At 37.7% G+C, this 23,824-nt stretch overlaps 1 protein-coding gene across 1 annotated transcript in view; it reads right to left on the bottom strand.

Annotated features, from left to right (window-relative positions):
- The window catches only part of LOC143897606 (esterase FE4-like), a gene marked incomplete at its 5' end in the record, with an annotated part of 45,925 nt that extends 22,768 nt beyond the window's left edge, over positions 1 to 23,157 (bottom strand). The window contains one exon of the mRNA XM_077406415.1: positions 22,942 to 23,157. Within this exon, the coding sequence (XP_077262541.1) occupies positions 22,942 to 23,157 (216 nt within the window). The remainder of the gene's footprint in view (positions 1 to 22,941) is intronic.
- Positions 23,158 to 23,824: the final 667 nt, after the last annotated feature.

Below are 23,824 nucleotides of genomic sequence, written 5' to 3'. Positions count from 1 at the left end.
TTGGGATATAATGATATAAAATGTCCGGGAAAAATATTCTTATCTGACGGTATATGAACATATATAAATGAAATATGAACAGATATAAATTTTACATACCCATGTATAGAGCATATATAATCATATATGGTTATCTATCGCCATATATGATCACATCATACATTATACATGACACAAGATCTGATCATATATGGCGATAGATAACCATATATGATTATATATGCTCTATACATGGGCATGTAAAACTTATATCTGTTCATATCTCATTTATATATGTTGATATACTGTCAGATATGAATATTTTTCCTGGACTATTATATCCGCGAATAAAATGTCCGGGAAAAATATTCATATTTGACAGTATATCAATAACATATATAAATGAGATATGAACAGATATAAGTTTTACATACCCATATATAGAGCATATATAATCATATATGGAACTATATAGTCATATAAGATTATATATGATCAGATCAGATGTCGCATCTCAAAAGTATTCGATAGATGGCATTCGATGGGATCTGTTTCTCGTATTTAAAATTTGACAAACAGTGTTATAAGAACGGTATCAAAAGACACGACACTAGCTGTTTCGCACTATAGAGCGGCACAATTTTTGTATTAGTTGTATCGTGGAGTCTACCTTTATAATAAAATGGCACACTCTTAAAAAATAACTTTTAAAAATATATAACAATTTTTTGAAATTTACCTGATCAGATATTAACATATACAATAATAATACCAGATCATATATCCTCAGTTCTGGCCAATTTCCATATCTGACCATATATGGCCATTCATATATGATCATATATGATCAGATATAAATATTTTTTCCCGGGTACATTGTAGACACAAAGAAGATTAATCTAAAGCACGAGTTAATATCGTACTGATTGTATGTATCCACCGAGGATTAGAATCGGATCAGAGTCGAGTTAGGGTCGAGTTAAAGTTAGGTTAGTTTACCTGTTTCCACCGGATCAGAGTTACATTAGAGTTATGGCAAGGTTGCCTATACAGAACATAATATTTAATATATGTATATCTATTAAATATCTTCAATGTATATATATATATCCATGATATCTACGAGATATTTATTAGATATTCAATAGATATTCAAATGTCCACAATTCGAGATCTAATGGATATCCACTGGATATCCATTGGGATATTTAATGGACATCTATTAAATATCCAGTGGATATTTATATAAATAACTATTGCACGACTAGTGAATATTGATTAGATATTTGCGTGGATATTTATTCGATATTTTTTATTTTTATATATGTCCATTATATAAAAATCTCACATTGCGGTCTCGATTACGCGGGACCCGTACAAGTTCGCGCTTCCGGTGGCCGCGGAATTAGTTCACGAAAGGCGTATATCGCGTTGTTTGTGTGTCTTGCAACCCGCGCGATCCATTTAGAATTAGTAGGAAATTATTCCACACCCGCGTTTCTAGACGCCTTTTCTCGATTTTGCGCTCGTCGAGGATTGCCGGACTCAATGTACTCCGATAACGGGACAACGTTTGTCGGAGCCACTAAAGAGTTATCCCAAGCATATCGCGCAGCCGTTAATGATCCAAATTTTCTCAACGCCACCGCTTCCGATAATGTCCAATGGCATTTTATTCCCCCGTCTGCGCCACATTTCGGTGGTTTATGGGAAGCCGGAGTCCGGAGCGTGAAACATCATCTCCGTCGGGTACTCCAGAATCACACGCTCACGTTCGAAGAGCTTACGACTTTGTTGTGCCGAATCGAAGCGTGTCTTAATTCGCGTCCTCTCGCTCCGTTGAAAGATACGCTCAATGATTACGAGGTCTTAACGCCCGGACATTTTTTAATCGGATCGGCGATCACGGTCAATCCGGAGCCATCGCTATTAGATTTGCATGAAAATCGGTTGTCGAGATGGTAACGAGTTCGACATTTGACCGAGCGCTTTTGGAAATTGTGGCAAACAGATTACGTTAACACGTTGCAGCAGCGTGTTAAATGGCAAAAATTGCAAACGCCCGTGAAAGTTGGGCAGCTCGTTTTATTGCGGAATGCCACACTGCCTCCTCGGGCTTGACTCGACTTTATCCGAGATCACCCGAGTATCGCGCTACCGTTTCGACAGCGCGATTGCAAAACGCGCACGCGTATTCCTAAATATGTATACCGCGTAACGCGTTACATCGCGGATCAATGTGATTCGCCCTTCGTGAGGCCCATACCCCCGCCGAGGGTCTCCTATCGGGACGAAGGATTATCGATATCGATCCGCGCTCTCTTCTGTTCTCTGCCGCGACAAGAGACACATCGAGCCGGGCGTTCGCGACATTGTGCCTATCGGGAGTGGTCTCGACCGCCAGTGCGTGAAGTCCGTAATCAAGTTTCATCGCGAGCCGCATCCGTGAGATCGCCGCGTGGAACATCTCGAGTCGCTCTTTCGCTCGTGCCGCGAAGAGTGAGCCGTTTTCCGACTGCGAGGAGTTCGGTATTGGGGAACGCGAGACGCCCTGTGCGAGGGTAGTTTCGAGCGTATAAGTGTTGTCGCGAGCGGCATTAGTCGTCGCGCAATATCTCTCGTCAGACGAGATTGACGAGTTGTCGCCCGCAATCGAGTGGGCAACGAGCACAAACAGATCACGTGATCACCGCGTGCGGTACCGTGATCCTCATCTAAAAGACCGTACAGACGGCGAACGAGACCGTCACCTGCAGTCAGACCGGGTATCGTGATTGCAACAAGTGTTGTGATAACCGAGCGTAAGTGCAAGCGAGCACTTCTCAATAACTCAGCGCAGGGAGCTCGATCCCGATATCGACCCCTCTCTCGCGGCCATTTTGTCGTGCCGCGCCGTTCGTGAACACGGATCATCATCGTGAATGTAAAGCGTATCGTGATTGTGTAAAAAGCGAACTCACTATCGCGTACCCGAGACACAAGGAAAGCCTGAGCATCTCGCACCTCGTTACCGCGGTCGCTCGTCTGCTTCGCGCCAAGATATCCGTTGACCGCGAGCAAGATCTCCGGACGCGAGGGCGATCATCTACCGCTCTACAAGATTTCCGTTTCGCGAGCCACGCAGACAGAAGGAGCGACTCAGGATTTCCGTCCCGCCATCCCGCGAATGCTCCGGGTGCTCGGGTGCGTGAATGCGAGAAGTACTCTATGTGCAATAAAGTGTGTTTGTCAGAATAACCCAGCGAGCGTTTTTTGAACCCTCTTTTTGCTACCTCCTTGGTTCTTGCCCCGCGCCCTGGACAGGGTGGTCCCGGCATACTTCGTGTCCCGAGGGTACCTCGGTCGCGCACGAAACACTGTCTAACGAGCGCTTCCTATGAGTCTAATATCTGTATAGTTCAAGAAATTCTTTTTGATAATTGTTATCCGACTGATTTCTGCAACAAATATGTAAAACGAAGATTGAGGCTCTTAAAACGCTGTGATTAGGTAAACGACAAAATTCATACTGAGCGACATCCTATTACCACTCCTTACATTAAAGATTGTAGTGAGAATATTAGCAGGGCCCTGGGCCTGGGGGACGAGAGTTGGGAGGGGGAGTGAACGGACGGTCCGGAAGATAAGTGGAGAGTTTGTGAGACGGTGAGAGAAGATAAGGATGTGGAAACGGGAGAGAAGTAGCTGAAGCGGTGAAGGAGATGTGGAGAAGGTGGAGGAAATGGAGGAGAGTGTAAGAACGAAGTGAGCAAAGAATGGTCAAATGGTGAGAGAAGAAAGAGAGTAGATCACTTTGTGGTTAGAAGACGGAGAGGAAAGGTGAAGAGGCAGGGACGAGAGGTGGAGGATGGCAAGAAACAAGTCATGGGACGAGATGGCGCTGAGGAGAAGGCCGAGGCGGCGCTGGGCACCGAGATGACGGGCGACTGATAGCAAAGGTTGGTAGGACTCAGTGGAGAGGGCGACAATAGAGAGAAGGGCGGATTTGCAACGGAATCGACCGATAGATATGGAGATCGAAAGATCGAAGGAGGGGGTCAATGGATCGAAGTGAAGAGGAAAGAAACGCACATGGTGGTAGTAGAGAAGGTAGGTCGTAAGGAGAGTAGAACAGCAGAGGGAAGCAAGCGGAGAGCATAGAAAGATTTGGTAGTGAAAATGCAGAAGGTTAAGGAGGAATCGAAAGTGGTAAGCACGATAGAGTGGAGGGAGAGAGGAGGGTGTGAAAGGAAAACAGAGGAAGGGAGAGGAGAAGAAGTATTGGCACGGGTTACAGTTAACCTAGAGAAAAGGAAAAAGGAGTAATTAAAGTGCATGTTACAGATTACCCAGGATGGAGCGAGAGGGGAGAGCAATAGCAGAGGCAGTCGAAAGGATTGTGGAAGAAAATGTAAGAAAGGTGTTGAATGAGAGAAAAGAGGAAAATGGAAAAAAGGACAATAGGATGAAGGAGATGGAGGAAAAAATGAGGAGATTAGAGAGAAAGGTAGAAAGATTGGAGCAAGGTGGAAGCAAAAGAAAGAGGGAGGATAGGGTGGAGAGTGGGGCGGAAAAGAAGAAATGGTAGGCAAGGGAGGGTGAAAAAACAAATTAAGAAAAAGGAATGTGATTATAAAGATTGAGAAAGAGAAATGGGGAGGTAAAGAGTCAAATTGGGAGAAAATGAAGAAACTTTTCACGGAAAGGTTGAGGGTGAGGGTGATGGTAAAAGAGGTGATAGTTGTGGGGCAAAGAGGAGTGTGGCTGACGATATTGGTGAAACTGGGAGATGAAGAGGAGAAGTAGCGGGTGTTGGAGGCAAGGAGAAGGGCAGGGAACAGCATAGGGGTAAATATTCATGAAGATAAGTCGGTGGAAAAGAGAGATAGAGAGAGAGGGAGAGGAGAGAGAAGAGAGAGAGCGGAAAGGAGAAGAAAAGCGCACAGAAGTACAGGAAGATCAGAGGAAGAGGAAATAGCAAGTAAAATGGAGGAGAAGCTCCTCATGACCTCCTCCGATGATGAGAAAAAGGGCAAGAAGAGAGAGTGGGCCAAGGACAAATAGAGAAGAGCGGAACGGGAAGGAAGAAGGCTGAAGGAAAGAATCGCGGCGGAAGCGAAGAAAGAAGAAGAGGGATGAAGAGGATTACAGGGAGGGTGGGTAAATGTTCTGTGAGGTCGCAAATAGCCAGGCATAGAAGAAAGAAAAAATAAATGTAAGAGGTTTGGGTACGTTCCTCAGAAAAACGCCTTTTAAACACTACGGGGAAATACAATAAATACATACATACATACATATTAGCAGGGCCCTGAGAAACAAAAGATTCGATGTGGTCTATACGGTTCCTCGATCGTATTATTAAGAGAGGTAAAGATAGGCTAGAAGACGTTAAACGCATGGAGCTGGTATATGAGATTGATTGTCTTAATTGCGAGGCTTGTTACATCGGACAGACCAAAAAAAATTTGGAGACTAGAATCAAAGAACATTGTGCTGATATTAAATAGCATCCCAGCAATCATTCTGTGGTTAGCAAGCATAAGATCTCTTGCAATCACGAATTTAATTGGTCTAGTCCCAAAGTTCTACATAGCAAGAAACACTTCAAAAAGAGAGAGATAGCCAAAATGGTGTTTATTAAAAAATCAATAACACTATTAATTTACAGAAGGACACCGATAACTATGGCATGCCGTTTTACTTTTTAATAGCATAAATAAAATTATACTCAATATAAAAGTTTCAAAAAATAATTGTCTTAAAAAAAATTGCGATTCTTAATAATGAATTAAAATTATGTCTAGACATAATAAAAATTGACGAATTAAAATTATGTCTAGACATAATAAAAATGAATTAAAATTATGTGTACACATAATTTTAATTCAACCCATTTTTATTATGTCTAGACATAATAAAAATTGGATGAATTAAAATTATCTGTACACAAAAATAAAAACAAATTTTTATTATGTCTAGACATAATTTTAATTCATATAATTTTTATTATGTCTAGACATAATTAAAATTGAGAATTAAAATTATGTTATGACATAATTTTAATGCATCGAATGAAAATGATGTTTAAACACATATTTCTTTTAAATTTTGAATTAAAATTATGTCTAGACATAATAAAAATTGTATGAATTAAAATTATGTCTAGACATAATAAAAATTGGATGAATTAAAATTATGTCTAGACATAATAAAAATTGGATGAATTTAAATTATGTCTGACATAAAAATAAATCCGCATTTTTATTATGTGTACACATAATTTTAATTCATACAATTTTTATTATGTCTACACATAATCTTAATTCAGCCAATTTTTATTATAATTCCGCATTTTTATTATGTGTACACATAATTTTAATTCATACAATTTTTATTATGTGTACACATAATTTTAATTCAGCCAATTTTTATTATGTCTAGACATAATAAAAATTGGCTGAATTAAAATTATGTGTACACATAATAAAAATTGTATGAATTAAAATTATGTGTACACATAATAAAAATGCGGAATTATAATAAAAATTGGCTGAATTAAAATTATGTGTACACATAATTTTAATTTATTTTTATTATGTCAAGACATATATAATTTTAATTCATTTTTATTATGTCAAGACATAATAAAAATGAATTAAAATTATGTCTTGACATAATAAAAATGCGGAATTATTTTTATGTCAGACATAATTTTAATTCATCCAATTTTTATTATGTGTACACATAATTTTAATTCATTTTTATTATGTATCTTGACATATAATAAAAATGAATTAAAATTATATGTCTTGACATAATAAAAATGAATTAAAATTATGTGTACACATAATTTTAATTCAGCCAATTTTTATTATGTCAAGACATAATAAAAATAAATTAAAATTATGTGTACACATAATAAAAATGCGGAATTATTTTTATGTCAGACATAATTTTAATTCATCCAATTTTTATTATGTGTACACATAATTTTAATTCATTTTTATTATGTCTTGACATAATAAAAATGAATTAAAATTATGTCTTGACATAATAAAATGTGTACACATAATTTTAATTCAGCCAATTTTTATTATGTCTAGACATAATTTTAATTCTGCCGCTAGGGAATTTTTAAGTCCATTCTTATGAATCAAGCTTGAATTCGATGTCTAGGTATCCCAGGTTGCCGATGACGAGGTCCAGATAGTGCGCTTCATAGTTTTCGGTATCCAGGTGTTATCGTACGTTGAATTCGATGTCTACGTGTCCCAGGTTGCCGATGACGAGGTCCAGATAGCGCGCTCCGTAGTTTTCGGTGTCTAGGTGTATTGATACCTTGAATTCGATGTCCACGTGTCCCAGGTTGCCGATGACGAGGTCCAGATAGCGCGCTCCGTAGTTTTCGGTGTCTAGGTGTATTGATACCTTGAATTCGATGTCCACGTGTCCCAGGTTGCCGATGACGAGGTCCACATAGTGCGCTCCGTAGTTTTCGGTGTCTAGGTGTATTGATACCTTGAATTTGATGTCCACGTGTCCCAGGTTGCCGATGACGAGGTCCACATAGTGCGCTCCGTAGTTTTCGGTGTCTACGTGTATTAATACCTTGAATTCGATGTCCACGTGTCCCAGGTTGCCGATGACAAGGTCCACATAGCGCGCTCCGTAGTTTTCGGTGTCTAGGTGTATTGATACCTTGAATTCGATGTCCACGTGTCCCAGGTTGCCGATGACGAGGTCCAGATAGCGCGCTCCGTAGTTTTCGGTGTCTAGGTGTATTGATACCTTGAATTCGATGTCCACGTGTCCCAGGTTGCCGATGACGGGTTCCAGACAGTGCGCTTCATAGTTTTCGGTGTCCAGGTGTAATCATACGTTGAATTCGATGTCTAGGTGTCCCAGGTTGCCGATGACAAAGTTTAGATAGTGCGCTCCATAGTTTTCGGTGTCCAGGTGTAATAATACGTTAAATTTGATGTCTAGGTGTCCCACGTTGCCGATGACGAGGTCTACATAGTGCGCTGCGTAGTTTTTGGTGTCTACGTGTATTAATACCTTGAATTCGATGTCCACGTGTCCCAGGTTGCTGATGATGAGGTCCAGATAGTGCACTCCATAGTTTTCGGTGTCCAAGTGTAATAATACGTTGAATTTGATGTCTAATTTTAATGAGATTCGTTAATTAATTTGGTTAAAATTTAGGATAAGCAAATCCGTAATTCGACATGTTGGCCGGTCGAAATTACGAATTCGTTTTTCCCAAATTTTAGCCAAAATAATTAACAAACCTCATTAAAATTAGACATCAAATTCAACGTATTATTACACTTGGACACCGAAAACTATGGAGTGCACTATCTGGACCTCATCATCAGCAACCTGGGACACGTGGACATCGAATTCAAGGTATTAATACACGTAGACACCAAAAACTACGCAGCGCACTATGTAGACCTCGTCATCGGCAACGTGGGACACCTAGACATCGAATTTAACGTATTATTACACCTGGACACCGAAAACTATGGAGCGCACTATCTAAACTTTGTCATCGGCAACCTGGGACACCTAGACATCGAATTCAACGTATGATTACACCTGGACACCGAAAACTATGAAGCGCACTGTCTGGAACCCGTCATCGGCAACCTGGGACACGTGGACATCGAATTCAAGGTATTAATACACGTAGACACCGAAAACTACGGAGCGCACTATGTGGACCTCGTCGTCGGCAACCTGGGACACCTAGACATTAAATTCAACGTACGATTACACCTGGACACCAAAAACTATGGAGCGCACTATGTGGACCTCGTCATCGGCAACCTGGGACACGTGGACATCGAATTCAAGGTATCAATACGCCTAGACATTGAAAACTACGGAGCGCGCTACCTGGACCTCGTCATCCACAACCTGGGACACGTGGACATCGAATTCAAGGTATCAATACACCTAGACACCGAGAACTACGGAGCGCGCTATCTGGACCTCGTCATCGGCAACCTGGGACACCTAGGCATCGAATTCAACGTATGATTACACCTGGACACCGAAAACTATGAAGCGCACTGTCTGGAACCCGTCATCGGCAACCTGGGACACGTGGACATCGAATTCAAGGTATTAATACACGTAGAAACCGAAAACTACGGAGCGCACTATGTGGACCTCGTCGTCGGCAACCTGGGACACCTAGACATTAAATTCAACGTACGATTACACCTGGACACCAAAAACTACGGAGCGCACTATGTGGACCTCGTCATCGGCAACCTGGGACACGTGGACATCGAATTCAAGGTATTAATACACGTAGACACCGAAAACTACGGAGCGCACTATGTGGACCTCGTCATCGGCAACCTGGGACACGTGGACATCGAATTCAAGGTATCAATACACCTAGACACCGAAAACTACGAAGCGCGCTATCTGGACCTCGTCATCGGCAACCTGGGACACGTGGACATCGAATTAAAGGTATTAATACACCTAGACACCGAAAACTACGGAGCGCGCTATCTGGACCTCGTCATCGGCAACCTGGGACACGTAGACATCGAATTCAAGGTATCAATACACCTAGACACCGAAAACTACGGAGCGCGCTATCTGGACCTCGTCATCGGCAACCTGGGACACGTGGACATCGAATTCAAGGTATTAATACACCTAGACACCGAAAACTACGGAGCGCGCTATCTGGACCTCGTCATCGGCAACCTGGGACACGTGGACATCGAATTCAAGGTATTAATACACCTAGACACCGAAAACTACGGAGCGCGCTATCTGGACCTCGTCATCGGCAACCTGGGACACGTAGACATCGAATTCAACGTACGATAACACCTGGATACCGAAAACTATGAAGCGCACTATCTGGACCTCGTCATCGGCAACCTGGGACACGTGGACATCGAATTCAAGGTATTAATACACGTAGACACCGAAAACTACGGAGCGCACTATGTGGACCTTGTCATCGGCAACCTGGGACACGTGGACATCGAATTCAAGGTATTAATACACGTAGACACCGAAAACTACGGAGCGCACTATGTGGACCTCGTCATCGGCAACCTGGGACACGTGGACATCGAATTCAAGGTATCAATACACCTAGACACCGAAAACTACGAAGCGCGCTATCTGGACCTCGTCATCGGCAACCTGGGACACGTGGACATCGAATTAAAGGTATTAATACACCTAGACACCGAAAACTACGGAGCGCGCTATCTGGACCTCGTCATCGGCAACCTGGGACACGTAGACATCGAATTCAAGGTATCAATACACCTAGACACCGAAAACTACGGAGCGCGCTATCTGGACCTCGTCATCGGCAACCTGGGACACGTGGACATCGAATTCAAGGTATTAATACACCTAGACACCGAAAACTACGGAGCGCGCTATCTGGACCTCGTCATCGGCAACCTGGGACACGTGGACATCGAATTCAAGGTATTAATACACCTAGACACCGAAAACTACGGAGCGCGCTATCTGGACCTCGTCATCGGCAACCTGGGACACGTAGACATCGAATTCAACGTACGATAACACCTGGATACCGAAAACTATGAAGCGCACTATCTGGACCTCGTCATCGGCAACCTGGGATACCTAGACATCGAATTCAACGTACGATAACACCTGGATACCGAAAACTATGAAGCGCACTATCTGGACCTCGTCATCGGCAACCTGGGATACCTAGACATCGAATTCAAGCTTGATTCATAAGAATGGACTTAAAAATTCCCTAGCGGCAGAATTAAAATTATGTCTAGACATAATAAAAATTGGCTGAATTAAAATTATGTGTACACATAATTTTAATTCATTTTTATTATGTCAAGGCATATAATTTTAATTCATTTTTATTATGTCAAGACATAATAAAAATGAATTAAAATTATGTGTACACATAATAAAAATTGGATGAATTAAAATTATGTCTGACATAAAAATAATTCCGCATTTTTATTATGTCAAGACATAATTTTAATTCATTTTTATTATATGTCTTGACATAATAAAAATGAATTAAAATTATATGTCTTGACATAATAAAAATGAATTAAAATTATGTGTAGACATAATAAAAATTGTATGAATTAAAATTATGTGTACACATAATAAAAATGCGGATTTATTTTTATGTCAGACATAATTTTAATTCATCCAATTTTTATTATGTCTAGACATAATTTTAATTCATACAATTTTTATTATGTCAAGACATAATTTTAATTCATACAATTTTTATTCTTTCTAATAAAAATTGGATGAATTAAAATTATGTGGGTATAATTAAAATTCAAAGTTTGATCATCTAAACATTTATGTATTTAGATAAAATTTTTATTCGTTGAATTAAAATTATGCCTTGACATAATTTTAATTCTGAATTTTAATTATGTCTTGACATAATAATAATTGTAGGATTAAAAATTATGTCCTGCTATAATAAAAATCTGGTTTTATTTTTATACACGTTGTGCGTTGTATTTGAGCATAATTTTAATTTAGTAAATTAAATAATGTCAGGATGCGTAATACAAATTCTAAATTATTTTTATATTTGGACAGAATTTTTATTCGGTAAATTATTGTGTCGAAACATAAATTTAGTTTACCGCATTATTGACTCAACATGATAATATTTTAAAGAAATACTATTTATCTAAACCTTCTTAAGCTTTAAATAAGAAAAGTGGGTAATACGGAAATAGTCTTTTATAAAAATAAGGTGAATAAATTTTTTCCTTTACTAAGAATGGTTTTATAAAGTGATTTACTTTCATAATGTAACGCAAAAATAAAATGCTTCTAAATTTAAATAACTGATGTCATAATAAAAATTGACACGCTTAAATTGTGGAAGCATGTAAATTACAAAATTTAAAAATGCGATTTATTCTGTACATTTTAAATAATGCACGCCTTCAATGTGTTCCTACGAAATTGCATTCAATTTTTCAAAATTTTGCAAAGTGAAAGATTTAATTATGTTAAGACATAATAAAAATGCATTATAATTATGTCTTAACATAAGAATAATGCTACATTTCTTTATAAAACGCTGTGAAACGCCGTTTTATTTTTCAGTAGCATAAATAATATTTTACTTGATATAAACGTTTCAAAAAATAATTGTCTGAGAAAAATTGCAATTCTTATTCATGAATTAAAATTATGTCTAGACATAATTTTAATTCATCCCATTTTTATTATATGTCTAGACATAATAAAAATGAATTAAAATTATGTGTACACATAATTTTAATTCAGCCAATTTTTATTATGTCTAGACATAATTTTAATTCATTAATAAAAATCGCAATTTTTCTTAGACAATTATTTTTCGAAACTTTTATATCGAGTACAATATTATTTATGCTATTGAAAAGTAAAACGGTGTGCCATCCAATTTTCGTTAAATTTTACTTTGACGAATTAAAATTATGTCTAGACATAATTTTAATTAATTATTTTTATGCCTAGACATAATAATAATGTTTCTAAACCATTTTTCTCTTTATTGTAAATTGGAGAATTAGTTTTTATTTGTATACTAAAAATGTTTGCTATTAAAAAGTAAAACGGCATGCCATAGATAACCTTCCCGTTATATACGACAAAATAATAAATTTAATGTAAGCGCTTTCGGTTACCTCTGCCTTTGTTTCTCACTCAGTCGTCCGTCGTCATCTAATGTGAACGTACCACCGAACATTACATTTGTTAATATGACTCGTCTATCTTTTATCACCATTTGACATACAAAACATGTAAGCTGTGTTCTTTTTATTACTGTTCTCCTTATTATACTTTTTTGTATTTCACTTTAGTTTAGTAATTATTATACTTTTTGTATTTTAGTTCATAGACTCATTGCTGCCACATTGTTGTATAATAAAATGTTTTGCAAGCGGTTATTTGTATTTTACGCACTTGAAAAGGACTGGAATCTCGGTCGAAAAACGCGTTGTGCTTATTAAATAAATAAAATTGCCAGTTCGGTCGAAGCAAAGGAGTTTTTTAATTGTATTACTCACTGGCGAAGAAAAAGTACCTTATTTGTTTTTATATATATTTAACATTTGATTTACTTAAATATGAATTTAACACAAATAAATCAAATAACATAATCAAAATTAGTTAGATTAACACATAAATATGTTATATTTTCAACACATAAATTTTAACAAAGATTTTTTTTAACAAAAATACACAAACTTTTTTACTGTGTAGGTATTTTGTGGACATGGATATGTGGATAACGCGTGAATATCTAATGGATATTTTTGATAGATATTTTGTGTGGACATGGATATGTGAATAACGCGTGGATATCTAATGGATATCTTTGATAGATATTTTATGGGCATGGATATGTGGGGGGATAACGTGTGGATATTTAATAAATATCCCTAACGGTTATTTTAAGAAATATAGATATTTTTACATTTATTAGATATTTATTAAATATCCATAGTAAATATATATATATGGACGTCATAGCACACTTTATCTGAGGGACGTCCTACAGACATCATTTTGGGATATCTCAATAACCGCAGGATCGACATCCCAAAATGGTCTTAGATATCCGGTGGATATCCAGCAGATGAGCAGATGCACAAGTGTCCGGCTATTTAGTATCTTGCAGACGTTTTAGATGACGTCCACAGGATATCTGAGGCAGATCGAAAAAAATGTCGCAAGATATTAAATATATGGGCGCTGCTACTTTTATATACAGGGTGTCAAAGATAAAAGTAACCACCCGAATAGAGGGGGTAGATTGGGTCAAACTGAAAAGAAAAGTCTCGTACCATTTTGCAAAATTCGCAATAGTTAACGAGTTATTAAATAAAACGTCTGAGCGAATGCGCGCACAAGGAGCGATAGAGGCGGGCCTCGGCGGCTGGCTGGGCTGGCACGGTGCCCGGCGCGCGGCGAGCGGTGGGGGTCGAGAGACGAGTGGCGAGCGGGGCGCGGCGCGGCGCGGCGAACGTCGAGCGACTCAGAGCGACTCGATGTTATACACTGCGACGAAAAAGTATTAGAGCCAGCCCATACTAAACTTACGATAATTCCTTCGCGTAAACGAGATTTTCCTTCGCGTAAACGGGATTTTGTAGTAACTTACAATAATTTACTCCGCGTAAACGTAGTAACAGTAGGTAGCACACGTATTGGCTATTGCATAGGCATTGCCGTAACGTCTTACGCCTTAGATAATATTAATTAGTTTAGCTTGAATTATGTGTAATAAAAACATTTAATTTTAGTAAATTTAATTATTTTGCATGTCAAAGTTTACGAGGTTTACCACAAGCCTTACTTTAACTTTTGTTTATGTTATAATAACTTTAATGGTGCGTGTCCACCTGCGAGTAAAACTCTCGAGATGAGTAGCTCTCGAGATTGATTCTCGCAAATAGACATATTCCTAAAGAGTACCTAACGGAGAATGAATCGCAGCTCTCGGCGAGCGAACTTTTCAAGACCTACTCGCAAATCGACACGACGTTATTTTACTCTCGGAGATCAGCTCGCCAAGCTCGAACGCTGTTCGTATTTTGAGAGCTACATGATGACACAAAGGAACTTATTGAATAATGCGGAAATCATGAACCATTGTAGAATACTACTGTGACAGAAATAAAAGTTTTTTTTAATTTTTATGTTTTGCGAATAAAGTGCGAAAAATTCATAATTTAAAGAATTAGGTAGGAATATTTTTAATACATTTTTGAATTACTTGGTCAATAATTAGTTACACTTTAGTTTTACATAGTTTGCACGTTTTAGTTACAGTGTTGAAATTAAATACATTTTTACATCGCGAATTAAATACATTAAAAAAAAAAAAAAAAAAAATATTTACATATAAAAATCTAATATCAAGGTATTTCGCAAACTAAAAACTAAATAATAATATCGCACTATGTATTCCACTTCACAACTTGTAAGTCTGTAGAAACTTTTAATTGTTGGGAGTCTTCAATCTTAAGCTCTCTAATTTAGAGCACATCCGGCACCTGCGATCAATCCATTGCTTGACCCAAAAGGTCTTTTTGTTGTTATTTAACATCCTTTTCCTTTTTAAAATAATGCTAGCCACTATAGCAACCGCAAGTTCTTTCGTTTACGCGACATTATGATGTCACCACTCTCAGACATCAACTAAAAAAATACGTAAGTGGATACGGTTTTGAGAGAACTCTCCGAAAGAATACTCTCCGGATTCCCGCGAGATGCTCGCGAGAATACAATGTCAGAGAAATTATTCTCAAATGGACAGTGTCAGAATAACTCTCGAGAGATATTCTCGAGAGTTTTAATCTCGAAAGTGTAACTAATTATTGACCAAGTAATTCAAAAATGTATTAAAAATATTCCTACCTAATTCTTTAAATTATGAATTTTTCGCACTTTATTCGCAAAACATAAAAATTAAAAAAAACTTTTATTTCTGTCACAGTAGTATTCTACAATGGTTCATGATTTCCGCATTATTCAATAAGTTCCTTTGTGTCATCATGTAGCTCTCAAAATACGAACAGCGTTCGAGCTTGGCGAGCTGATCTCCGAGAGTAAAATAACGTCGTGTCGATTTGCGAGTAGGTCTTGAAAAGTTCGCTCGCCGAGAGCTGCGATTCATTCTCCGTTAGGTACTCTTTAGGAATATGTCTATTTGCGAGAATCAATCTCGAGAGCTACTCATCTCGAGAGTTTTACTCGCAGGTGGACACGCACCATTAAAGTTATTATAACATAAACAAAAGTTAAAGTAAGGCTTGTGGTAAACCTCGTAAACTTTGACATGCAAAATAATTAAATTTACTAAAATTAAATGTTTTTATTACACATAATTCAAGCTAAACTAATTAATATTATCTAAGGCGTAAGACGTTACGGCAATGCCTATGCAATAGCCAATATATACGTGTGCTACCTACTGTTACTACGTTTACGCGGAGTAAATTATTGTAAGTTACTACAAAATCCCGTTTACGCGAAGGAAAATCTCGTTTACGCGAAAGAATTATCGTAAGTTTAGTATGGGCTGGCTCTAATACTTTTTCGTCGCAGTGTATAACATCGAGTCGCTCTGAGTCGCTCGACGTTCGCCGCGCCGCGCCGCGCCCCGCTCGCCGCTCGTCTCTCGACCCCCACCGCTCGCCGCGCGCCGGGCACCGTGCCAGCCCAGCCAGCCGCCGAGGCCCGCCTCTATCGCTCCTTGTGCGCGCATTCGCTCAGACGTTTTATTTAATAACTCGTTAACTATTGCGAATTTTGCAAAATGGTACGAGACTTTTCTTTTCAGTTTGACCCAATCTACCCCGTCTATTCGGGTGGTTACTTTTATCTTTGACACCCTGTATATTTAAGATTTCACTTCTAGGAATAATAAAAATACTGCGTCTAATTGGAGTGAAATTTTACTTTTCGAATAAGTGAGTTATTCATTCTTTACTTGGAGTGATTCTTCAACTCTAAAAAAAGTGACATGTTTCACTGAGTAATTATTTATCCGACATAAAAAAAATTATTTTTTTCGAAATTTTATTATTATTTTTTAACTAAATTTGTTTCTTAAGATGCAGTCTATAATTATAAATATTTTCTCGTATTTAAAAAACAGCTTAGTGGGATTCAAACTCGGGACCTCGAGACCTCTGCATCGTGAGCTAACTGCCTTACGTGGTAGACTACTTCTTAATTTGATGTAAGCGTTATATAGTCTACATATGTCATAACCAGCGCAAATATATAATTTTTCAAAAATTATCTTAATTGAAACAAATTCAGTTTAAAAAGAGTAATTAAATTTTAAATTGGATATATGATGATATTAAAATGTCAGAAACCAGTGCCGGCTCATTATGAAATTTTTTTTATAAAATTATATATTTTTAATTATTTTTTCAAAAAGAAAATTGTAAATCTAATAATAATGATAAAGGATAAAGACTGGCTATTAAGCTTTCGCCCAATATTGGGCGGCACTTGCTTGCCAAGCCTCGGTTACCCAAATTCGGGTAATATAGTTGGGCCAGGCTTGGGCATTAAACGTCGGCAAGTCGAAACTCGTGCCAGTCTTGGCCCGTTTCTCGGTTATCGGCGTTTCCTACCTGGGAAATTGTTTCTAAATTAAATTAAAAATACTTTGTAAAATTTAGTAGTTATTTAAGAGTTATTTAAGTTTAAAGTTGATAAAATTAACATTATCCCTTATAGAGAATCGACATTTTTGCTGTAAATATAAATAAAATATAAATAATAAACCATTAAGATATCCCATAAACTTTTTTTATGTGTAAAACATACATCATTAATTATTGTATTTTAAGTTTCAAAATTTTTTGCAACAAAACAATTTTTTGAATTGTTTAAACGATACCAATTATTTAAATAACAAAAACTCATACTCAAACTGTTAACAGTAATCCCTTCTAACATATAAAAACTTTTGAGTTGTTTGACATACGTGCAGTTTTCTTTTATTGAAAGTTTAACTTTTAGCAAGGATTGTACGACCCATACATCCTTAAATATAATAAATGCGATACTTTCCAAAAAATAGTGTTTCACATTTTTCAATTATAGAATTAATTATATAATTATAAAGTTAATTGGAAAATAATATTTGTAAGGTAATGACATGCAAAAAATGTGCTATAATCTTTTAGCTTTAAGATATTTTATGCAAAACATATATAAATCAATTCAAATTAATATATCCTAAAGGATATCCTTCAGAAAATCTCGTAAAATATCTTATGAGGATGAAGCGGGTGGGGGAGTGATCGGACGGTCTGGAGGATAGGTGGAGAGTTTGTGAGACGGTGAGAGGAGATAAGGGTGTGGAAACGGAAGAGAAGTAGCGGAAGCGGTGGAGGAAATATGGAGGAGGTAGAGGAGATGGAGGAGAGTATGAGAACGACGTGAGCAGGGAATGGTGATGGAAAAAAGGGAGTGGATCACTTTGAGGTTAGGAGACGGAGAGAAATGGTGAAGAGGCAGGGACGAGAGGGGGAGGATGACAAGAAGTAAGTCATGGGACGAGATGGCGCTGAGGAGAAGGCCGAGGCGGCGCTGGGCACCGAGATGACGGGCGACTGATAGCAAAGGTTGGTAGGACTGAGTGGAGAGGGCGACAATAGAGAGAAGGGCGGGTTTGCAACGGGATCGACGGACAGACGTGGAGATCGAGAGATCGAAGGAGGGGTTCGATGGATCGAAGTGAAGAGGAAGGAAACGCACATGGTGGTAGTGGAGAAGGTAGGTCGTAAGGAAAGTAGAACAGCAGAGGGAAGCAAGCGGAGAGCATAGAAAGATTTGATAGTAAAAGGGCAGAAAATTAAGGAGAAAGCAAAAGAGATTACCCAGGATGGAGCGAGAGGGGAGAGCAATTGCAGAGGCAGTCGAAAGGATTGTGGAAAAAAAAGTAAGAAAGGTTGAATGAGAGGAAAGAGGAGGATGGAAAAAAGGACGAGAGGATGAAGGAGATGGAGGAGAAAATGAGGAGATTAGAGAGAAAGGTAGAAAAATTGGAGCAAGTGGAAGCAAAAGGAAGAGGGAGGATAGCGCGGAGAGTGGGGCGGGAAAAAAGAAATAATGGGCAGGGGAGGGTGAAAGGAACAAGGACAAATTAAGAAAGAGGAATGTGATTATAAGGGTAAAGAAAGAAAAATGGGGAGGTAAGGAGTCAAATTGGGAGAAAGTGAAAGAACTTTTCACGGAAGGGTTGAGGGTGAGGGTGATGGTAAGAGAGGTGATAGTTGTGGGGCAAAGAGGAATGTGGCTGACGATATTGGTGAAACTGGGAAATGAAGAGGAGAAGTGGCGGGTGTTGGAGGCGAGAAGAAAGGCAGGAAATAGCATAGGGGTAAAGATTCATGAAGATAAGTCGGTGGAAAGGAGAGATAGAGAGAGAGAAGAGAGAAGAGAGAGCGGAAGGGAGAGGTGAGGCGCACAGAAGTACAGGGAGATCGGAGAAAGAGGAAATAGCAAGTATGATGGAGAAGAAGCTCCACACGACCTCCTCAGAGGACGAGGAGAAGGGCAAGAAGAGAGAGTGGGCCAAAGACAAATAAAGAAGAGCGGGACGGGAAGGAAAGAGGCTGAAGGACGGAGTCGCGGCGGAAGTGAAGGAAGAAGAAGATGGGTGAAGAGGATTACGGGGAGGGTGGGTAAATGTTCTGTAAGGTCGTAAATGGCCAGTCATGGGGGAAAGAAAGAGTAAATGTAAGAGGTTTGGGTACGTTCTTCAGAAAAATGCTTTGTAAACCCTACGGAGAGATACAATAAAAATACATACAATACAATAAAATATCTTATGCAAAGCCAACGGATATGGCAGAATATTCAAATATCGTGAGATTATAATAGGATATCTCATGATATCCTATTGAAATATCCCGGGCAAAACCTGCTACGATATCCGTGGGATCGTATTTGGAAATCTGGGACAATTTCGGATATCCTCAAGATACAGTGTCGTGCTGTGTGGATAAGATTTCACTCCTAAGAATAATGAAAATACTGCCAGTCTAATTGGAGTGAAATTTCACTTTTCGAATAAGTGAGTTATTCATTCTTTACTTGGAGTGATTCTTCAACTCTGAAAAGAGTGACATGTTCACTGAATTTTTTACTTGACATAAAAAAAATTTTTATTTTCAAAATTTTATTGCTATTTTTTAACTAAATTTGTTTTTTAAGATGCAGTCTGTGATTATAAATATTTTCTCGTATTTGAAAAACACACTTACTTTGGTGGGATTCGAACTCTGGACCTCTGCATCGTGAGCTAACTGCCTTACGTGGTAGACTACTCCTTAATTTGATGTAAGCGTTATATATAGTCTACATATGTCATATCCATCGCAAATATATAATTTTTTCAAAAATCATCCTAAGAAACAAATTCGGTTTAAAAAAAGTAATAAAATTTTGTATTGGATATATGATATAATATTTCTCAATGTCGGGTGAATGTCAGAAACCAGTGCCGGATCATTATGAAATTTTTTTATATAATTATATATTTTTAATTATTTAAAAAAAAAAATTGTAAATTTAATAATAATGATAAAGAATAAGGACTGGCTATTAAGCTTTGGCCCAATATTGGGCGGCACTTACTTGCCAAGCCTCGGCTACCCAAATTCGGGTAATAGTTGGGCCAGGCTTGGGCATTAAACGTCGGCAAACCGACACTCGTGCCAATCTTAGCCCGTTTCTCGAGTATCGGCGTTTCCTACCTAAGAAATTGTTTCTAAATTAAATTAAAAATACTTTGTAAAATTTAGAAGTTATTTAAAAATTATTTAAATTTAACGTTGATAAAATTAACATTATCCCTTAAACTTTTTTTATGTGTAAAACATACATTATTGATTATTGTATTTGAAGTTTCAAAATTTTTTGCAACAAAACAATTTTTTTAATTGTTTAAACGATATTAATTATTTAAATAACAAAAAATCATACTCAAACTGTTAACGGTAATCCCTTATTCTAACATGTAGAAACTTTTGAGTTGTTTGACGTACATGCAAAGTGTTCTTTTATTGAAAGTTTAACTTCTAGCAAGGACTGTATACGACCCATACATCCTTAAATATAATAAATACGATATTTTCAAAAAAATTGTGTTTCACATTTTTCAATTATAGAATTAATTATATAATTATAAAGTTAATTGAGAAATGATATTTGTAAAAAAATGACATGCAAAAGATGTGCTATAATCTTTTAGTTTTAAGATATCTTATGCAAAGCATAATATCAGTTCAAATTAATATATCCTAAAGAATATCCTTCAGAAGATCTCGTAAAATGTCTTATGCAAAGCCAACGGATATGGCAGAATATTTAGATATCGTGAGATTATAATAGAATATCTCACGATATCCTATTGGAATATCCCGGGCAAAACCTGCTGCAATATCCGTGGGATTGTATTTGGAAATCTGGGACAATTTGGGATATCCTCAGGATACAGTGTGCTGTGTGGGATGGATATGTAGATATCCACTGGATATCTATTAAATATTTTGTTCTCTATGAGTAAACGTTACCAACTGTGTAAAATGTCAGCTGTATACAACAGTAGCACAGTAAAGTACATACAGTAGGGACACTGAGCGTCGGCACCTTTGATGTAATGAATTTCAAATTACATGACTGCCGCCATCTTTTCTGTAGGATAGAGAGCTGTAAGAGGTAAAGAGAGAGAAGTATTTTCCTCTTTGTCATACATACAGGCCGCCATATTTTCTGTAGGATATACCGATCATATGCGCACTGGAAATTAAAGACCACTAAAAAAGTTCAGTGTCTCTACCTAGACAGCACACGGATATCCGATGGACATCCATAAGACGTCCTTTAAGGACATTGAAGACGTCCATGGTATATCTGTTTATGAAATTGATGGACATGCTTATATCCCTAAAACATGTCTACAGGATATCCGATGGACGTCCTATGAACATGATAATAAAAGGGAACATCCAGAATTGCAATTTACATTAAAAAAAAGGATAAAAACAATAAAATATATAAATATTTTGAAATAATATACCGAAACAGCATAAGATATTCTATGGATGTCTGTTTTATGTTTATTTTTTGTCAGGATGTTCATGGACCTTATAAAGATATCCATAGGATATACATTTGTGGACACTCTAGAAATATCCCAAAATGGACAAGTTTGTATGTCCATATGCTATCCTTCTATGCCAACGCTATCTGCATGTAATTCCGATCCTGATCTTTTTTTGTTTCCTTCCATGGCCGGGCAGGGATCTCACGTCAATCACGTCAAAAATTATACGTTATTTATATCAAAGGTAATCCTTTTTCTTTTTTTACATCTAAAAATTGTATTGTGTGTAATTTGGCTTTATATTATTATATATATATACTGTATGTACTTATACTGTGACAGTAGCCTCTGTCGGGTCTTCTGAAGGAATAGACCCATGATATAATGTGCCGCGAAATTTTGGGCCCTTCTATAACTGCAGACGCCATGAAGATCAAGCTATTACAAGACGTAAAGAAAAATCATACATAATCTATCGGCGAAACAGAAACAGTAGCGTTATATAAAGACGGGTGAGAAGAATGGCAAGGACAAAAAGGTAAAGCAAATAAATTTTTTATCTGTGGAAAAACGAGCCATTTCGCTGCGAGATGCCGTAATAAGTCACGAGAAAGGATTATAAGAGCAGAGAAGAAAACAAACATAAGGCATTTGCGAATTTCAAGGAAGGACATTACTATATTATTAATGTAAGGGCCAGCGCACGTACATTGCCATATCGTACGATTAGCTTGCGTGTCGCATAATGCAGGATTCTCACGTAAGGCGTAAGACGCTACGGCAATGTTCGTGCGCTGACCCTTAGTTACGTTACATTTTTCTTTGTGCGTTGTCGTAAGATTAGTTTACGTGTCGTGTAACGCAAGATTCTCACGTAAGACGTAAGACGCTACGGCAATGTTCGTGCGCTGGCTTTTAATTACGTTACATTTTTCTTTGTGCGTTGTCGTAAGATTAATTTACGTGTCGTGTAACGCAAGATTCTCACGTAACTCGTAAGACGCTACGGCTAATGTATGTACATACGTGTGCTGGCTCTAAGCTCTAAGCACGAATAAACCGCTCTTTTTGTTTTTGGCATGTGTGCACATGTCTTCTTTTCTTTTGTAACGTATAACTAACGTATCCTTTCAAACATTTCGAATATTATAACAAATAGAATATTAAAGGCGTTTTTCATTGGGAAAAACTCACTGGCACTCAATATCTCAGTTTTCGAGTTTTTCAGAAACATGCTCACTAATTCTACCAATGAAATACGCTTCAAGCACTCAGTGCTGCCAGTGCTAGTGAGTTTTTCCGAATGGAAAACGCTATAAGATACTTACTATTTCTGATAAGAGTGATTTTTGTTCAGTCTCTATGAGCTTCTTTGCATCGATTGTTTTGAGAAATTCGTAGGCGACTTTCGGATCTGAAGTCGCTTTTCCAAGTTTTTCGACGAGTTTAAAACCCAAGATTGTTTCATTATTTGTCCAGTCATCAAAGGCCCAAGGATTTGTGATAACACCGCTTTGTGAAATTGCCTTATGAAACAAACCTATAAAGCGCACAGTTTAATTAATTCAATACAATTAATAAAAGTTATATTAGTTTCTTATAGAGAAAGCTTTCTTTTTATGAAAAAATTCATTTTTCAGTTTTTTTTTGCCAATATGTTTAGAAGTTCTAAAACGTCGAAAAATCACATTTTACAAAATGTCCGTGTGCGTGTGCGTGTGCGTGTGCCTCTGCGTGTGCCTCTGCGTGTGCGTGTGCGTGCGCGTGCGCTTGTGCGTGTGCGTGTGCGTGTTGCGTGTGCGTGTGTGTGTGTGTGTGTGTGTGTGTGTGTACGGATTTGATGTCCGTGGTTGCTCTAACTTCCGCAAATTTTGAGGTATTGGGCTCAACTATTATTAAAGGAAAGTTGGTATTGAATTTAGTGATGATCGGTAAAGGGGTTCATTTCTTATAAAAATTTGAATTTTTTGAAAAATGTCTGTGTCAGCTCTAATTTTCGCAAATTTGGAGATATTAGGTTATTTCTAATTTTATTATATTTTTCAGTCTTTTTTACCTCTATTTTATATATGATTCTTTAAGATTTAGTTGATTAGACTTAGCTTTATACGCGATCAAAGGTCCATATGCGAAGTTTATATATGGACCATGTAGCCTGAACTCCCAAAGTCAACATCGATTCGACATTGCGTCAATTGTAAAATCCCACTT

This window comes from Temnothorax americanus, unplaced genomic scaffold (genome assembly GCF_048541705.1).
Source record: "Temnothorax americanus isolate GAGA-0224 unplaced genomic scaffold, ASM4854170v1 Scaffold204, whole genome shotgun sequence".
NCBI lineage: Eukaryota > Metazoa > Arthropoda > Insecta > Hymenoptera > Formicidae > Temnothorax > Temnothorax americanus.
This window is presented reverse-complemented; position numbering and strand designations above follow the sequence as displayed.